This window comes from Anastrepha obliqua, chromosome 3, assembly GCF_027943255.1.
Source record: "Anastrepha obliqua isolate idAnaObli1 chromosome 3, idAnaObli1_1.0, whole genome shotgun sequence".
In the NCBI taxonomy this organism is placed as follows: domain Eukaryota; kingdom Metazoa; phylum Arthropoda; class Insecta; order Diptera; family Tephritidae; genus Anastrepha; species Anastrepha obliqua.
Window position 1 is genome coordinate 1,363,712 of NC_072894.1, and position 19,793 is coordinate 1,383,504.

Genomic DNA, 19,793 nt, shown 5'->3' on the forward strand with positions numbered 1-19,793 from the left:
TAAATTTTGTTATTTTTGTAATATTATTTGTGGTTTATTAACTACGAATATTTTATAAAATATTTTTTTTTTTAATATAATCGATCAATAATCTTCTACATATAATAATATTTCTTGCAGTTTTAACAGCGTTTGGCAATCCATTAAATAATTTTAATCGTTTATATATGTATATATGTTTTGTGACCTACTAGTTCTGTACATATTAGTTCCAAAACCCTCTTTATTCCTTAAATTATACGGTTGCACTTCTCCTATATAGGTATACTAGTTGCCTTGATAAATATTTAGTAGCAAGTTATGTTTCATTTTTTGTTTTTAGTTATTGGCATAATTGAAAAATTTATTGGTTTTGTTTCTCACAAACTAACTCAACATTTACAAGTTTTCAAAAGTATTCTTAATAACAACAAAAATAATAAGTATGCCTATTTAATTTGCGTAAAATGTCGAAAGCGAATGATGAATTACGAAAAGCTCTGCTAAAAGAAAAAATGCGTACTCAAATGGATAAATATAAATTTAGAAAGAGGAACGAGTTTCAAAAAGAGGCCGTTAATTCGAGCCCGTTACCCTTCGCATGGAAATAATGTTTTTTTGCTGTATCGCACTACACTGCACCCTGTCTATTTGAGTCAAATTGCGTATATCGATGCTGCGTATCGTACGGGATTATACCATCCTATACAAAAAATTATAGAATACAAGATTGCGTCACGATGCACGATTTTGACAACCGGCTGACACCATGAGTTATAATAATACAAAAGGAAAAGAAATTACTTGTTTGTAAATATTCAGTGAATGGCTTGGTAGTATTGTGATTTGTGACATTTACACTAAACAAACTAATTAAAACGAAGTGTCTCGCGTTAAATTGTGAAAGCACAAATAAATATAATGCCTCCAAATGCAGTTTTTTTCGTTTTTGTGCGGATGTTGCTGTACATTACGTTCCTATACATTTTGCATTATGTTTTTGAAGTGATTTGTGCGTTATGGCGTGAAGTTTAAATTTGCTTTAAAATTCTAACGAGCAAATCTCAAGAAAAAAACACATTAGCTGCTTGAGTGAAGTCACCTGAAGTAGATTCGTCTTGCTTGCAATGTTTACTCGCCAAAGCTGCAGCACAAAATTAAGTTTATAAATTTGTTCGTTGTCTGTGGGCTAACGGTAGCGCACACATTTCACGCACATGTTCGTCGTTTGTGCCAGGCCTAGGTTCGTAGTATTCCAGTGGATACTCGTATTAAAATACCAATCTAATTAAATCTTGACCAGAATATGTTGTGCATTGTGATTCGATGTTTACAATAAAAAAACATCCTTTCATCGAATAGATTAACTTCCGTCAAAACATCGTATTATTTCGATGTATCGAAAAATGAACATCGATGTTTTTTTTTAATCTCTACGTCAGATGTCACCTATCTGCGTTAATCAAAACAAAATCAATAGCATTGTTCGTTTTGTGAAAAACAAGGTTCGCATGAATAGCTCTTGCCGCGAAGTTTAGTATAATCTAATTTTAGAGTTAAAAATCAGAATTTTAAAAATAAAAAGTGAAAGTCGGGATTTTTTTTTAGAGAAAATGACTGCTCAAACTATTCTTTTCGATTTTACTGTGGATTCAGAAAAAACTTCAGATTCTAAACAGCGCCAAGAAATCATCAAAGTAGTCCGGGGCGAGGTGGAAAATATATTTCCACAAATCGAATTGGCCTATCAAATGTCTATGGAGGATGGATTTTTTTGTGTACTAACAGAAAATAAGGAGACTATGATTACTTTACGCATTTTTCAGCAGGGTCTTGTAACTATGAACATTGAGTATTACCTGGAAGATGGAAAAGAACCACTGATGTCGTTTGATGTAAATATATAATTTCCTCTTAATTGAAACATTATGTGTAACAGACACATGCAAGTGCATTTAGTTGCATAGTATATTCATTTACATATTACATACTTTTCATATGATACATTCACACATAAATGTCGAATATTCATACACAAGCCAGGTACATTTCATTGATTCTACAATAATATCAATTTACCGTATATGTTTGACAAATATCTCTTGACAGGCGCAGAGAAAAAATCACGTGCAGCATGACATGCTTTCAAACATATAGTATGTAATACATTTTCTATGTTGCCAGTGGCGTATGCTCACAATGTGCTTTTATTCCAAAATCAAAGAGAGGCATGCATATTTGATTATATAACGTTTAATAAGGATTAAGGAATAATAACGATTCCAGACTTATTCTCTATAAATCTAAGAAGGCGCAAAAAGGTTTATTGCACATGGGCTTGAAACTATTTGAAGAATTACTAAAATATATAAAAAATTAAAAATAACAATTTAGAAGACTGGTAATAGATTATATTTCGGAAGAGTTCACAGAGGGCGATTTTTTTTCCTTCGACTCGTTACTTATAGAAGAGGGGGAGTCGAGGAAAGGAGGGGCGCTCTGTTGCCCATGCTCGGTCAACAATTTTCTTGTTCTGGTTCTTAATGTTTTTGACTGTAGACTAAAATCTAAAACAATTCCAAACAATGGAGTTGTCGTGAGTAAACACGACGAGCAATACCAAAAAGATTTTGCAAAGTTGAAGCAACAAAAGTTTCCCTGTATGAACATCGTCTAAGGAAAAAAATTTGGATCACAATAATTCTATAAGATCTGATTAAAACTATCTTTTATTCCATAAACGTACTGGTACTGAAAAACAAACCTTATAAAAAACAAATATTGAATATTTGTGTTCAAATCCTAAAAAATAGCAAGGATGGTTGAACTTAAGATTCAGCAACTTAGGGATTTGGAGCAGCATAGCTTATTACCTTCAGAAAACAAAGAAGAGTTGCAAGCACGACTGCTAGAGGCTATAGGGGCAGAGAACGTCAATATAGACGAATGTGTTCCAGGTGGAAACTGAGAAATCGACTAAAATGGAAGAAAGGGCGGAGTCTCTAGAACCATCAACAGACGTGGACATAAATGTGATGATGACGGCAATATCACAAATATCATCGAAGTCGTCGCAAATGTCATCAGAAAAGTCGTCACAAATTTCATCGCAGGTTTCATAAATGTGCGCATATACAAGGTGTGTTCAAAAAATAAGGTGAATGTTTCAAATTTCCGCGATACGTACATACATTCGACTATCAATTATGTTTGGACACTCGTCTCGAAGATATGTTCACGGTTTTAGCAATATAGCATATTTAGTTTGTTTGTGAGAGGCAGGCAATAATTTTTGAACGAACTTTGCTGCCACGCGCTTCATGCCCAAAAATTTCCGACATCCTCAGCAACTTCTCTAATTGTGATTCGACAACCTTCATCAGTCCGACTCCGGCTACGCAATCCACCGTATTTTTGCGTAGAACTCATTTTCGCGTGGGTTGGCGAAAGTTCCAAAGTTTCTTTGTGTGAAGTTCCAAAGGGCATTTTGAAGGCAAATAGTTATGAAATTATTATAATATTTCCCGAATAATTAGGAGTTATAAAGAGTGTTCCTTAACGCCGCACTAACATCTCCACCAAGTTTCATTAATAAAGACATAATAGTTTGCCAAAAATTGCCCAATGTACATTATTCTAAATGCCAGCCTTTTTTTTATTCAATATCTCGAAAACTAAGCGAGATATCAAAAAATGTTACTCGTTCATTTCGTTTTCTTTTGCCGAGTTCTATAAGAATCCGCCATAAGATTGCGGCGCCACGGAAACAGCAGAATCCCCCAGATTTGGAAGAACAGAAGACGACACACATAACGTCGCAACTGGAAAGGATTGAGGCTGAAGTAGATGCAGTGAGATCTCACCTCAGAACTACAACTAAATCGTCCCAACATTTTAACCAGTGGTCCCAGTGGTTAAAAGCTCCATCGTTCGACGACACTGTATCATTTCCGATCCTTAAGTTACAGTTTGAAACAACAGCGACAACAAGTCAGTGAAGTACTGCAGACACAGCTGCTGCATTGCTTGTCTCACTTAAGGGTTTTGCCGCCGATGTACTGCAGGCAGTTCTGGAAGCCTGTCGGGGTAACTACGACACTCTCATGGTAGCAATAGAAATACGTTGCGGGAGTGAGTACAGGCTACAAATATTCGGGTATGCTATGGAAACAACAGATCCCGTTCCTGCTACGCATTCATAGGAGGCTTGCGAGATTCGGACCCGAAGCGGGCGGGTGTTTTTTGCACCGACACAGGAAATGTCACCTCTTTTGAGCAAACCAGTGCACAAAGTCTTATTATTTTATATTATTCTGCTTAATTCAAATGACACGATCCATCAGTTCAGATATTAAGTTTTAATACGAGCTCAGGTGAAAGGAGAGAAACCTGGTCGTGAAGAGAAACCATCTCGAACATCGTAAGGGGAACAATGTGGAGATGCTGATTCAGTATCTTAGCGGTCTGGTGGTATAAGAGCGGTGGGAAAAGAGCATCTAAAACTGAAATAACAACAGAAAGTGCTGTGGCTAAGACATATTAAGCACAGTGGAATAGCCCTAAAATTATTGATAGAATTCTGAATTGCATATGGCAAAGCAAAGGGCTGTTTAAAGATTTCGACGTAAGTGTTAAAGATGTCGAGGAAGTGAGTGGAGGATATTGTAGTGAAATTACAAAAGAGAGATGTACGTCCAATACGTAATCGTGAGAAAGACCTAAGGGACTGCAAATCACACCTCTCGGGATTATGGGTTTCTGTCTCCTTGCATTTATCGGTGAGCAATGGTGGCGTACACTTCTCCAATCGTCAATGTTAGATTTCACAATTATTGTTTTCGTAAGTCTATGCAAGTTTGTTGTGCTTGAGGCTGCTGCCGGGGGCTTTGATTACAGGGAGGATATTATAAACGATATATGCTTAGCAATAGCAGAACAAGGCGATCATCGCTCAGGCAATACTTACTATTTTTTTTTCATTTACACAGCAGAACCAAGAGAAGCAGCAAACTTAAAACACGATTTGAAGGAGTAACGGGCGGATGTTGTATATTAATCGGAGGAGTCACAGTGGCAGCGGATGAAAAGCAAGAAATAAATGCAAACTTAAGGTGTTTTGTGTCCTAATATGGAGCTGGGTTGGGCTACGCGCCCAAGCGGAAGATGAGTTAGAAGCAATAACAGCAGGAGAGTTGCCAACAGCACATTCAAGTACAACTATTTCAGTAGTTAGCAATTCATTGTTTGCATTCTAATATTCTTCATTTGCCAACCAGCTGATATGAATGTCGTTTTGGTTGTCTTTTACCGGGCAAAATGTTGCAACTAAGTTCGTTCAGCAGTTTAGTTCTGTTTATACTATAAAACAGATAGTATAATGTCACTTCGCAGAGAGACAACACCTGTAATAATTGTATCATGGGTTGTACCTGGACATTTTTTTTATGGAATTATGTGTCTTAAAGCTTCTAAAGCATAAATTAGAAGCGTAAGCTTATCGCTTCAGCATTTTTGAAATATATGTACGTTAGGTGGAGATTTTTATCTTAAAGTCTGATTTTTCAAATGGATAGAAGTACTGGATTCATATACAATTAGAAGGCAGGCGGAAATTTTATTCTCAATATATAAAAAGTGGACGTGGTTTTTATCTCATATATCTTTATAATAGTTTTATTCCAAAAATTAAGTGCGCGCGTAAATAAAGTTCGACCGAATTTAGCCAAACATTTTCCAGCAGTAACAATCAGCTTCCCTCAAAATGAAATGTAACTTTACTCTTTCAATTTGTCGTACTCTGCTGGTAATTTGCGTGCGCGACCCTCCAAAAGCTGATAGTTTTTGATACCTAAAAAATGATAATTATCAAAAACTAAATTGTAAGCTTAGGCCGTCTAAGAGCCCTTGCACACATTTCTAATTCCTATTCGAAAATAGCGAACATAATGGTATTTAGTTCTTTTCGAATATCCATATGAAAAATGTATACATATTTTGGTTTCCATACTGCTTTAGAAATTGGCATGTACAAAATTTCTTATTAAATATGTGCTGCTATTGGCTTAGAAGTATCTTCAATTGATTAAGAACTCAAAACGACACGACCAATTCGAGAATCTAACTAATATAATTTCATATATTATGCATTGTTTAATTTATAGGCTTATAATTTGTTCTTAATTGTAAATGTGTTTAACTATTTGTATTGTGTACAATTTACAATTGCAGACAATGCGCACAATGGAACTAATTTTACGGCAAAAATTACATTCCGATCGTTCCAAGTATTTACCGCCGATAAAACGTGGTGGATATATTGACATATACATGACTAGTTCAGGTCAGCTCAAGATTGAACATTATGCAAACGTATTATACTACCATAGATCTGGTTTATGTTTTCAAAAGCAGATTTGATAAACGAATAAGTAATAAACAATGAGAATTTGCCATTATTATTGAATCGAATTTTACATATTCTGCACGAACACAATATTGAACATTATCTTTTGTATATTTGCTTCCAAATGCTTTTGATGCTGAGTTTTCTTTGGATACTAGTTTCCTATATTTTCGCTTTTTATTTCCTCTTTTAATTATACTTAGAACATTTTTGCTTGTGTTTAATGAGCTAAGGAAGCGATGTATGTAGGCTTCCTTTCGTTCACAACCAACACACAACTCCAACCAAAAAAATTATACATTTTACCCTATGACACCGAAACTTGTATAGCTCAGCAAGTTGCATGCCTTGTTTTATAATTATTATTCCCTTTTCCCAAATATAAAAAGTTATACACATAATGAAATTAAAAACTCGAGTTCATTTCACAAAACTTTTCGGGAACTTTAAAATTTTAAAGCGCGATGCTTCTTTGTACCTCGAATGCAAAAATTATTTTGTATCTATGCATTCATGCAGTATTTTCAGGAAACTTATTCCTAAAATGAGCAAAAAGTAAGATTTGTTCTTTAAAACTAATTCCATTGCCCTTAATCATGTATGAAATGCAAAGTTACTCCTATTTTTGTTTATCGCGGAACAAAAAATAAATGAAAAACGGAAATCCAGCATTAACTTTTTCAGGTGAAGTCATACCATGAACCATATGATAGTTTGTTTTTCATATTCGGTTTAAATTATAATGGTGATTCCTATATTCAATGGATCACAAGTCTTTTAGAAAATGCAGCATTCTCGTATTCGCAAGATTTTGTAATAAATTACAATACCCCTATTTGACCGAGCTCGGCTATATTACAATTGAGTATTCCGAAATACTTTCTTCAATCCTGATAAAGTCGGTTTGTGTTGATATCCATTTCTTCTAATTATTTGCTCACTGAAATTGGAGCGATATCTTTAAAGTAATAGGCATACGATTTAGTTTTCGTTTGCTCTAAAGAAAATATTTTTAAGAGAGAAAAATTAATGCTTTCAGATGTAGAAAGTTTGCCGAGCTATCGAATAACAAATTGTAATGCTACCATAGGCTGACGCGAAATCACTCCCAGACGCACTCGCGGTTAACAAAATCCCACCTTCCTAACAATTAGAGTAAAAAATATTTTCAAGAGAAATCAGATGGTGCTTTTCAATTGCTGACTGACATCTCATGGTGAATTCAGCTTTGGTGTTTTTTGGCCAAAGCGAAACGAGCAAAATTCAATTTGATTGTTAAAAGCCGCTTTTTTGTTTTCCAGGACGTCCCCCATAAAACCCCGTGTGCGTTATTTTTTTGAAGCGATCGTTCAGAACTTCCGTGGTAGCACGTTATCACTCGTCTCAATTCGCTTCTTTTGTTTTTTTTTTTGTAAACTATTTTAACATTTTTATCACTGCCTAATTTTTCATGTTTTTTAGCATTATTCAGAACATTCGATATAATGATCGATACGCAACTAAAAAAGTGAGCAAAGTACACAGAAATTTCATTACAAATAATTTATTTGTCATTGCCTATCGCTTTAAATCTTTAATAATAGTTGTATGGAAGATGTTGCGTTTTCATTGACCGCCAGTGTACATATGTATATATACAGTGGCGAACTTAACTGAGTGTATGACGGTTTTTTATATTTACAGTGCTTCTCAAGTTAAATTTCTTATGTTATTTTTTTAATATTGACCATAAATCCAACTTTCAAACTTTATACAAAATTTTGGAAAATTCAGTAAATTTTGTTCTAAATTTTGAACTTTTTAATATGAATTTTGAGAAAAACTTCAAGTATGAACTTGAATTTTAGTATAATCAAATTTATTTATTTATTTATTTAATTATACAAACGCCAAACGGCAATATACTACATAGATTTAATTTATTCAAAAAAGGGAATAATTTATAATAATATAATAATATAGAGGGGGTATTTATTAGTTTGAGATAATAGTAAGACAAATATGTTAATAAATTGAGCAAACAAATTATGTTAGGTGCCGTTTAACAGCTTTAACAAATGCACCAATGGATCCGCCATAGAATTCCACGTCATTATTGAGTGTATTGACTAGATTCGCAATACGATTATGTGGGCCACCAATTACGTAATTTTTGCTTGACTTGACAGTTTTTAATAGGCGACGACGCCTCAGATGTAGGTTAGCCGGCGCAAATTCAAAGCAGGCTGCTGCGTCTGGAGCATCTATCAGGCCATTGAGTACTTTGTAAAAGAAAACTAAGTCTGTCACCTGTCGACGTCTTTGCAGTTCCTCGATTCCGTAATGAATGTAGATGTCATCAGTTGAGGTGCAGCCTTGAGGCTTATACCGGTGTGCTAAAGTCCTGCAGAACTTCCTTTGGACTGACTCGATGCGTTTGATCTGGTAATCTGTATATGGAGACCATATGACAGATCCGTATTCCAGGATCGGTCGTACGAGAGTGTTGAAGAGAGATATCAGCGTGTGCGGATTGGTGAAATCTTTGCTGGTCCTTGTTATGAAACCCAGAACTTTATTGGCTTGAAGCGTGATCTTATCTATGTGTTTACTAAAAGATAGCTTGCTATCCACAATGATGCCTAGGTCCTTGATATCCTCGGTTTCATGGATGTCATCATCATTTAACGTATACTTTGCGGCTTCACGGGTGTGTGACCTTGAATACGAGACCACAGCACACTTTTTGATATTTAAATCAAGCTTGTTCTTGGTACACCAATCAGCCAATGTGTTGATATCTTGCTGTAGTAGATTCATGTCCTCGTAACGATTGATTCTTCTGTAGATTTTTAGATCATCAGCGTACAACAGGTAGTCTGAGTGAAGATTGTTTCCAATGTCATTAATAAAAATGTTGAAAAGTAAGGGACCCAGGTGTGATCCTTGCGGAACACCTGATTTGACATCGTATTTCGTCGAAAGGTGCCCATCTATTCTGACTTGGAGCTTCCTGTCAATCAGATACGATTGAATCCAACTTAGTGCCCTGCCTTGGATGCCATAACTACTTAGTTTCATTACCAATATCTCGTGGTTGACTCTGTCAAAGGCTTTGCTAAAGTCCGTGTAAATGGAATGTACTTTGGCGTTATCGTTCAAGGCATCGATTAAATAGTTGGTGTAAGTAAAGAGGTTGGACGCAGTGGATCTTCCGCCCACAAAGCCATGTTGTCTATTCGAGATGATATCAGTAAAGTGCCACGTAAGTTGAGGCACAATGAGTTTTTCAAACAGTTTAGCTAGCGCTGATTGTATGCAGATTGGTCTGTAGTTGGCAGCATCAGATCTGGGACCGTCCTTATGAATGGGGCTGACAAACGAGAGCTTCCAGACAGATGGGAAGGTACCTGATTCCAGCGAGGTGCTAAAAATATTCGTTAGTGGCTCACAGAGACCGATTGCGCAGTTTGCAAGGAATATGTTCGGCAGGCCATCTGGGCCAGCGCCTTTTCTTGGGTTTAAATTTGTTAGAAGCTTAAAAACTAGATCTTGGCTAACTTCAAATTCACTCAAGGCATTAAACATAGCGTTAGGGTTGCAGACAGACGCAGTGTTATCACGTTGCATATTTGAAGAATAGACACTTTCGAAAAAAGACGCAAATAGGTCGCAGGTCTCAACACCAGTGTTGGCCGACTTATTATTCCAATATATTGAGGAGGGTATATCGCAATTGTTCCTTTTTTTATTCTTGACGAATTTCCAAAACTCATGCGGGTCAGACAACACCTTCAGTTCCATGTTGGAGACGTAATTTTTGTAGCACAAGTTACTCAAATTCTTGCATACACGACGAAGATTACTGAATTTAAAGTAGTTTTCTCTGGTGGGCCTTTTTTTATACGTTGAATGAGCTGATTTTTTTTGTATTATTTTGAATTTTAAGTCGTTAGAGAACCAACAAGGGAAGTCACTAGTTTTTCTGCTGTATACTGGAACGTAGTGAGATATACCTAATTCCACAATGTTGTAGAGGATGCTGATCTTCTCATCGACGTTGTTGGTTGAATATAGATTAGACCAGTCAGTGTTGGTGAAGAAGGCGTTCAGGTTGGTGTAATCGGCATTCTTGAAGGCCCTGTAGGTTGATTTGGCGGATTTTAGGTTAGGCTGTAATTCGACCTCAATAGCAAGCGCCGGGTGGAAGGAATCAATCTTGGTTAGTTCTTGAGTGCTTGTAACTCTTGCTTCAATATTACTGAAGCAGAGATCTAGCAGATTATTATTGTTATACAGTATGGCGTTATATTGTGTACATTCAAGTGAGGAGAAGCCTTCGTATAGCAGATATTCACAGTCAGAGCGAGGAGTGCTACTCGGAAGATTGTAGTCTCCTGTTATCAGGAGTCTGGCGTTAGGGTATTTTTCTTTCAGAAAGAAGAGAGTGTCTATGTGTGTTTGGTATGATACAGGGGTTGATCTTGGTGGTAGGTAGGCACAGCCGACGATGAGATCCGCATTATTACACTTTATCCTGATGAACACTTGTTCAACGGTTGTGTCCGCAGTTGCTATGCGATCTGCTTGGATAGAGCGCTTAGTAGCAACAAGCACGCCTCCACCTCGTTCACACCCACTAGTAGATAAATCCCTGTCTCTCCTGAAGATAGTGAATGTATCATCCATGATTTCGCCATCAAGGATGGCTGGGTGAAGCCAGGACTCCGTTATACAGATGACATCAATGTTACTGATCGCCGTAGCGGTCAGAAATCTGGTTAATTTTGTCCTCAGGCCTCTGACGTTCTGATACAACACTCTTATTGCTGAGGGTTTTGCGATCTTTGCTGAGCGAGCGAAAATTCTTGTTGACTATTTTAGGGGTGCCGTTTATGTATTTAATAGTCTTATTAGTGCCACCATTTTTCTCTAATGTGTCCAACTGAGTGCGCAGGTTCTTGAGATGAAGTAGTTGAGCAGGAGTAAGGTCCGATTTGAAAGCTATCTGGGTTCCATCAACTGTAGTAGGAGGCTTAGATTTTAGAATAGTTAAGGCAATAGTTGGGGACGGAGTTTCAATTAGCAAAGGACGCGAACGTCCAGCTATGGGGCGACCAAGCCTGCGTAGCTTTAGGTTGTCGATGCTAGTTGATAGGTTAGGTGGCAGGATGGCAGATATCTGTGTTCTGTCTTCTTCAAGCCTGTCGTTCCCAGAGGCTTTCTTCGACTCCATGACGTTGAGCACTACGACGTTTGATTCACGCCGCTTGCGTTCGTTGAACTCAGCAAATATTTCCTCGGGAGACGTGGAGTTAACGGTGTAGGATGTGAGTTTATTTTCGACTGTGGTTAGCCTATTGTTGAGACGGGCACAAGTATCAGTTAAAGAGGTGTTTTGTTTAGCGATTTTAGTTACATCGTTTCTGAGATCGGCTATGTTGTCCTCGATGGCAGCTTTGAATCTGTCAATCTTTGCTTCTAGTTTCTGAGATAGACGGTTAAACTGATTCTTAAACAATTGCTCCAGTTTGTCCATAGTGACTGTGTCGTCGGCATCATCTGACATCAGGTCTTCTTGGGTGGTGACACTAACCTCAAATTTGCAAGTAGCGCATTTCCAGATCACACCATCCTTTTTAATGCTCCTAGCCAATATTTTGTATTCATCAGGGGTAAGTCCCGTGCATTTTGAGTGAATCCATGTACGGCATCCAGAGCATAGAATGCTGGGCTCCGTTCTTTCATTAATAATAGTTGAGCAAATACCACATGTGTAGTGATGCTGGTGAGAGCCAAGTTTTTTTGGAGGCATATTTGAGGTTTAAGGGTATGATAGCGTTGAGATATATGCAGAGTATCAGCAAAATTATACTTGAATACTTGAGAGTACACTAATTTGATTTATTTATTAGTTAATAACTTAAATATCGGATAAAAAAGACAAGCGATAAATAACAGCACTACAGTTTACTCGCCCTCTAGCGACGAAAAAAAAGGAACCAAATGAACCAAAAAAAATTATTAACCGATTTTTTAGAAGCTTAAAAGTTGCACTTATTTTACTAATATTTCACGATATATATAAGTATTATTGCGTACCCGAAATTTTTCTACAAATTTATATTAAAAAGTTAAAAATCTAGGGGAACATTTGTTGAATTTTTCTAAATTTATATGGTTTTGGTTAATGAAGGAATGATATTAAAAAAAAAATACAAGAATTCTAACTCGAAAAACATTGGAAATACTAAAAAAATCATCGCCGCTGTGACTGATACACTGGATCATTCTCATTTTTGCTAAATAATCTGAACTGCTGATCTGCCACAGTAGCTGATCAGTGATTACGCTCTAACCTCCTAGTACGTATTCTACCAAAATTTCGGATTTAGAATTTGAAACTGTTTTTTTTTTGTTGGTTTTGACATCTCAATGCCGCCTGTTCTGTCGCTATGATACTTTGTTGGATCTACAGGCAGAGATTTAGAATAACGTTCTGACCATACTCAAGACCGGAGTGCCTTATTAACTTCCACTTTTGATAACCATTTCAGGTGAGCCATTTTACTTAAAGTAGTTCAATAACCATTCATATAAAGAAATCAAGTTTTTATTTCCTCAATTTATGAATGAAGATTGAACACAACGAAGTTAAAGCAATGCCACTAAAATATCTACAGACTGTATTTGACTACATTAATTTAATTTTCTAAATATAAATAAACTATTGTAATTAAAATATATTGGCTTTTGTTTCCCAAGCATTCTAAGGCAAACGAAATATTCATTTTTCGTTTGGTTTTTCAACAAAAAAAATTCATTCATTTTGACACTCGTGTAGCCAATATTTATTACGACTAATTTAACGATTTCAGAATTTCAGAATTGCTGTATAAAAATCAATAGAATTTCAGAATCTCCTATGGCAGCCGATCATTTTATAATTTGTTCAAACATTTTTTAATATTTGTTCAACAGCGCGAAAATTAATATAAAAATACTTTGAAATTTCTAAATTTTGCCAAGGCTTCAAACGCAATTTAGCAAAGCTTTAAATGACGTAAAATGCCAAATATTTTCACTAGATTCTCAAGCATAGTCATAAAAATGGCATACTATTATATTAATTTAAATGAATTTTTAAAATCTCTGAAAATATCATTGGTCAATTTTTTTATATTTTAATAATTAAGATTTTGTAGGATTTTTAGTTGAAGTTCCCAAAGCCGCCCCTCCCGTAGGTCTGGTGAGTGCATTTGTATACGTATATGGATATATAATATGACATCATCACGCATCGTGTACTTGAATGTATGAATGCAAAATCCATAACTTGTTCATATTCACCGATCATTGAACTGCAATTTAATAATATTTTATAATTTTATTGAAAACAAAACTATTTTCTTTTATTTTCATATATGAATCTCTTACGACATCAACTCATAAAAATGCCACCCACCATCTACCACAATTACCATCATCACCACTACCACAACTTCTTCCACTTCGATAATATCCGAACGCAAAATTTTATAGTCATCCAAACGCCTTGAAAATATCCTAGCCAAGAAATTGAAAGTTCATTCTGGACAAGTATTACCCACATTGAAACGTGGCGATGTCGCTAGGTATTTTCCATCATCAGGTAATGATTTCTTTTAAAATTTGCCGATTTATTTATTCGTTTATATGTATTTCCAATTATAGAATAAGATAATATGTATGTATAGCCAATCGTGTATGAAATGTTCAAATGTATGGATTACTAAATGTTAGTTAGTGAAATTATATTATAGTATATGTATGAATTTACAATATTTTAACAAAATTAAGAGGAAAAGGCAAAATATCATTAGTCCGATTCTTTACTTGAGGGCTACAACCAAGAACGTACTGGCAATCGTAAGAAATAAAATTGGGAGATCCACTGCACGAACTAAATGGGAATATTTGTTTCCCATTTGTTTGTATAATACAGGGTGGGCCATATAGCGTTTGCTTTTTGAACCACCTATTTTTTTGAGAATGGTAACACAAATGATATGTGAAATGTGTTCATAATTTACTTAAAGGTTTGACATTTACGAAATGAGCCGCTATACGTACATACATACATGTATATTGAATCACATTAAGCTTCAAATAAGACCGTCATTAGACTTTCACACATTTTTGTTCATTTGCACATTCAATTAACTAAATTTGTATTAAATATTCCGGTAAATTTGATCGGCCTTGATTAAAATCTGCGTACAAACGATTACGTTGAAATACTCGTTTATGAAAGTCACCATATCAAATTACGAGGCGAGTAGTACGTTCGCGGATGCCATACTTTTTTTTACAAATGCAAGATAGTTTAAAATTAAAGGTTAGAAACTTCAAATTATTCCTAAATCAATTACTTTATTGGAAACTTCAATTAGACCCTTGTTTTACTTTTACTTGGTTTGAAAATCCTCATTTATGTGTTTCCAAATCTTAAATTGCATTCAAATATTCTTTTGAGGCCATAGCCAACCGAGTGAGTCTGCGAATGGTCACCATTAGGATGAATCCGGATTGGAAGCCCACTGTGGACATGAAACATCAATATGCCAAATGTCTTCGGTATGTAATGATAAACGCCCGAGCGAACAAGTATGTCTGCTTTGAAAAAAAGATCTTCTGATGTAGACCGTGCGTCGTTCGAAAATGGCATAAAACTGTAGCGACGAGATTTAAACGCACCACAAGTTGGAGGAAGAGATCTGCTATATACGCAACAGAGGATGTATGTGCCATTGTACATTCGGTTTCTAGTCTAAGCTCCACATATTCAATTTCATTAAATTAAAGTTAAATACGAACTGCACATACATGCATACTCTCTCTTGCTAATTATGGTTGGGATATTTACTCTGCCATAATTTAAGGTTTAGGTGGGGACGAGTGAAAATATCGAATTTAGTCCGCGGCTAACTTATAAGTGTTCACACATAAACACATACACACATGTGGTATGTATGTATAAACGCACATATACTTAATTATTATCAATTATGCGGTAAAAGTTAACGATATATGTATGTATACTTATATGTATGTCAATAGGTAGGTAAATAAGTAGCCAAAAAGTCACTTTATTTTCATATTCTAATAAATAGGTAGACATAATTACGTTGTATGAGGCGATAGCTATGCAGCCTAATAAATATTGTTTGCAATTCAATTTCAATGTGGAATGTGTCTTGTTTGCACGACCCAGTGTTGCTAATTATATTTCTGGCCTAGCAATGGAAAAATTAGCATTTGTGGTTGAGAACGGTTTTATTATTTTTCGAAATATTGCCCATGATGTCCACAATACTTTGGAGTTTTCGAAGCACTTGGTCTAGTCGCGTTTGCCACAAGGTGATCTTATTGTTGCTCGTCATATTAATTCCCAAAGATACCTCGATCTCACGGTATGTTGCACGACGACCTTGCTCAATCATTTCGCACATCGATATTTCTCAGCACAACAACTGATTATAGGCGACCTTCCAGGAATTCATCGGTGAGCCAATAGTGACCACGAGAAAATTCATAACACAAGTCTGTACGGTGCCAAAGAATGTAGCTTGCTCGCCGTATAACGATTTTAGTTCATCGATGCATTCCTATCTTGTTTATCCTTGTCGAAAATTGTGAAAAATAATCACACGAATATGTTCACGGTTTAATTTCCGATACACTATCGTAACGCTCTGCGTGTGTTTATGGTAATATTTTCAATGGAGACGCCACATGGCACCTGACAACACTAGTAGTACCCAATGCCAGAAATATAAATAGCAACCCTCGCGCATTCATATATAAAATACATATGCACAAGAAATGAAATCGAATTCAGAAATTAAATTGATAAATACCTTGAATTTTAGACGAACGAATTATTGAATATGACATTGATGCAATGGTATATGAGGAGCGTTCACCTTTTCAAAAAATTCAAATATTACACTCGAAAACCCTTGGGAATATGTTGATTTTGGATGAACTACAAAGTAAGTATATACATTTTTTGTCCATGTTTATAAGACAGATTTTCTATACTCATGTGCATATTTATTTTGTAATGCAGATATTGCTGAGTCTGATTTAATCTATACGGAGACTCTGATGGGTCGTGGTGTTGAAAATTATGAAGGAAAAGAGATATGTATACTTGGTGGAGGAGACGGTGCACTACTCTACGAATTACTTAAAGAGAGCCCCAAATTCGTTGTGATGCTTGAAATCGATGATTTGGTGATGCAAGCCTGTAATAAGTACCTAAATACGATTTGTGGCGAAGTACTTGAGAAGCGTAGGGGAGATAACTACGAAATAGTCGTTGGAGATTGTGTGGAGTATATGAAAAAGTTCATATCGGAAGGACGAAAATTCGACTATATTTTTGGAGATCTCACTGATATTCCAATATCTGGCGCACCGGTTGGGGAAATTTGGGATTTCATTCGCACGATTCTCGAACATTCATTTAAACTATTAAAACCAGATGGAAAATATCTAACGCATGGCAACGGTACAGCTTGCACAGAATCTTTGGAGTTGTTTGAAGATCAATTACGATTGCTTCGGCCAAAAGTCAAATTTACTACATCTAAGGCATTTGTGCCTTCTTTTATGGAAGAATGGCTATTTTATCAAGTATCTTTGGCTTGACCGACTCAAGCATTATATAATTCAAATGACAAGTTATACAGTAGAATGCAACGGCTACATTGTTACACACAATTTCAAGCAACCTTCATAAATTGTATGCTGCAAATTCTCAACGAGGCTTTTTTGATGCTTAGTATGATGGGTATTATGAATGGAAAATTATATACTTCGATTTCACTAAAAATAGCGTCGTTTCCTTTGACATATCTTCACCACTCACTGGTTTCTTAGTGTGACGGAGAGGCTATATATCTCATAGAAACGACTTTAAAATATCTGGTCATACTATACCAGAAAAAACTTGACAGCTATAAATCGTACCAAATATGGGTTGCCAATTTATTTATTTCTAGTGATAATTATACTTATTTACTAGTCGTGTTCTGAGCAACGTTCATTAGATGCTTCCTTATATTCATTAAGATTACGTTTATGTATTTGAATTACTGTTGGGTCATTCCACGGTGACGGGTGTGACATTTCAGCTTACATTTTAAGATTTAAAACGATTATTTTACGTTAGATATCAGCAGTAGGAATAACGCATTGGATAAACATTTTCAACATTTACAGGGAATTTTCTTACCTGTATTTGTAAATATAGCTGATATGTTCCAAATTCAACTATGACATGTAACGTGACATGACTTCCTGACGGGCGTGACAAGTGGAGTATGAATAAAAAAGTAAAAATTATTATACAATATTATTGAACTAAATTTATTAAAAAAATCGGATTTTACAACTACACAAAAGATTATGTCACCTAAGGACGGGATAACCTCTGCTCGTACTGTTCATCTCCACTGTCTTAGTAGTCGTGGTTGTTCCCTATGACCTGTTACTGTATGAGACCATGTTTCTACCGTAAAAATTGAAATGGTTTTTTGTATTATCAAAGTTTCAGATTAGCAGATAAGTATTTGAGAGCAGTCCAAAGCTGGCACTCCACTGCTGCTCCTAACTTCGTGCTTGTCCCTTTGTTTATTTTCCAAAAATATTTTGCATTTTTCGGGTCACTTAAATTTTTCTCTACTCTTTATCTTTCTTGCAGTACAGCCTGTCCAAAAGAAACGAACTTCAAAAACTTTGTAACAACCCTAATTGAAAAAGAAAATTACAAAAATAATTACTTCATTTGAATTATGAGGAGAGTGACATTTTATTTTGAAAAAGAAAAGTATTTAAATACTTAAACCTTTACCTAATACTTTGTAAATGGTATAACCTAAGGTAAACAAATATCTGATTGTAGGACAAATTACGAAGTTTTGGTTTTCTGTCTTGAAAGTTGGTTTTATATACTCTTATCTATAGAAATAATACCCTTAAATTCGTAAGTTTATTTTCATTTCGTTCAGCATAGATTACCGTGGAATGAGCCTTTTATACTTTAAGTCCAGTTAAAGTCATTAATATGTATGTAATTTAAAGCGAAGCTATGTTGATGAATCTAGTTATTTATGTGAATATATATGGATTGTACCAAAAAAGAAAACATGCAAATCCAGGAATATAAATCGAAGATGTGTACTTAACATATACCTTTAAGTATTAAATTGCTTAAAATTCAATAAAATCGTAAAAAGTCGTCTGCAGAAACAGAAGTTTTAACTTACAAATACTAAGTCGTCTGTATCTTTTTTTCAGAAAAACTATGTTCCGCTATATATCTTCTGCTCAAATATGAACGAGACGGTATCAATAAAACGGTCCGCGGATGACATATGGCAAAAATAAATTTTTTTGTTTTTTGGTAGGACTGTTATAAGCTTACATGGCAAATTTCAGCGTGATATGTCACATAGCTTGTTTTCTGTGCTACTGTAAACAAGTCAAGCTCGAGTGTCGCTTCATCGGATGTCATCGTCCAAGCTTCTGCGCCATACGTTAGGACGGGCATGATGAGAGCCTTTTAGAGTGTTAGTTTTGTTCGTCGAGAGAGGACTTTACTGCTCAGTTGCCTACTTAGTCCAAAGTAACACTTGTTGGCAAGAGAGATTCTACGTTGGATTTCAAGACTGACATTGTTATCGGTGTTAATGCTGGTTCCTAAATAAGTCTTTTACAATGTCGAAATTATAACTGTCTACAGTGACATGGGTGTCGATACGCGAGTGTGCCAACTGTTTGTTTGAAGATAGGAGGTAAGTTCTGCGGCTCGTACGATGCTCTCCAACATCAGGTTAAAAAAGTCACACGACAGCGGGTCACCCTGTCTGAAACCTCGTTTGGTATCAAACGGCTCGGAGAAGTCCTTCCCAATTCTGGCGGCGTTACTGGTGTTGAGCAACGTCATCTTGCATAGCCGTATTAGTTTTGTGGGGATAAAAAATTCAGACATCGCGGCATACAGATTGCATTGGTGAGATTTTATCAGATGATACGAGATTACTGCCATAAGTTGGTGGTAACTGTATCATCGTGATTTTTCGGGCCCATTAAAAAAATAAATATTGGTACTTGAAGCTTGGGCTAATTTGTCTTGAAATAAATAGGTTAAATATAATGAAAATGTGGTTTGACCTTCAGCTTAAGATCTATTATGCTGCTGCTCAAAACAGGACGTTATCAAAACACAGTTTCCTTAATAAACCTAGAATGGAGTTGGGTTGGGCTGAGCGTATTTACATTTGTACCAGGCGGAGATGTCTACTCCTCTGAAAAGAAGTTTTTTTTTAAGTAAATTCCCACAATTTGGAATTTGTTCTGACGTTAAACGATTCGTTACGACTTG

The 19,793-nt window shown here is 35.7% G+C and overlaps 1 protein-coding gene across 2 annotated transcripts; it reads left to right on the forward strand.

Annotated features, from left to right (window-relative positions):
- Positions 1-1,444: 1,444 nt before the first annotated feature.
- Positions 1,445-18,678, forward strand: LOC129240265 (spermine synthase). Of its 2 annotated transcripts, none has more exons than XM_054875952.1 (4): positions 1,445-1,874; positions 6,208-6,319; positions 16,273-16,395; positions 16,473-18,678. In XM_054875952.1, exons 1-4 carry the CDS (start codon positions 1,593-1,595, stop codon positions 17,054-17,056), a joined length of 1,101 nt encoding a protein of 366 aa, XP_054731927.1. In that variant the 5' UTR covers positions 1,445-1,592; the 3' UTR covers positions 17,057-18,678. The 2 variants fall into 2 exon arrangements, with proteins under 2 accessions (XP_054731927.1, XP_054731928.1); XM_054875953.1 differs by lacking the exon at positions 6,208-6,319 and adding an exon at positions 13,904-14,012 and having other exon boundaries at positions 1,447-1,874.
- The last annotated feature ends 1,115 nt before the right edge of the window (positions 18,679-19,793 follow it).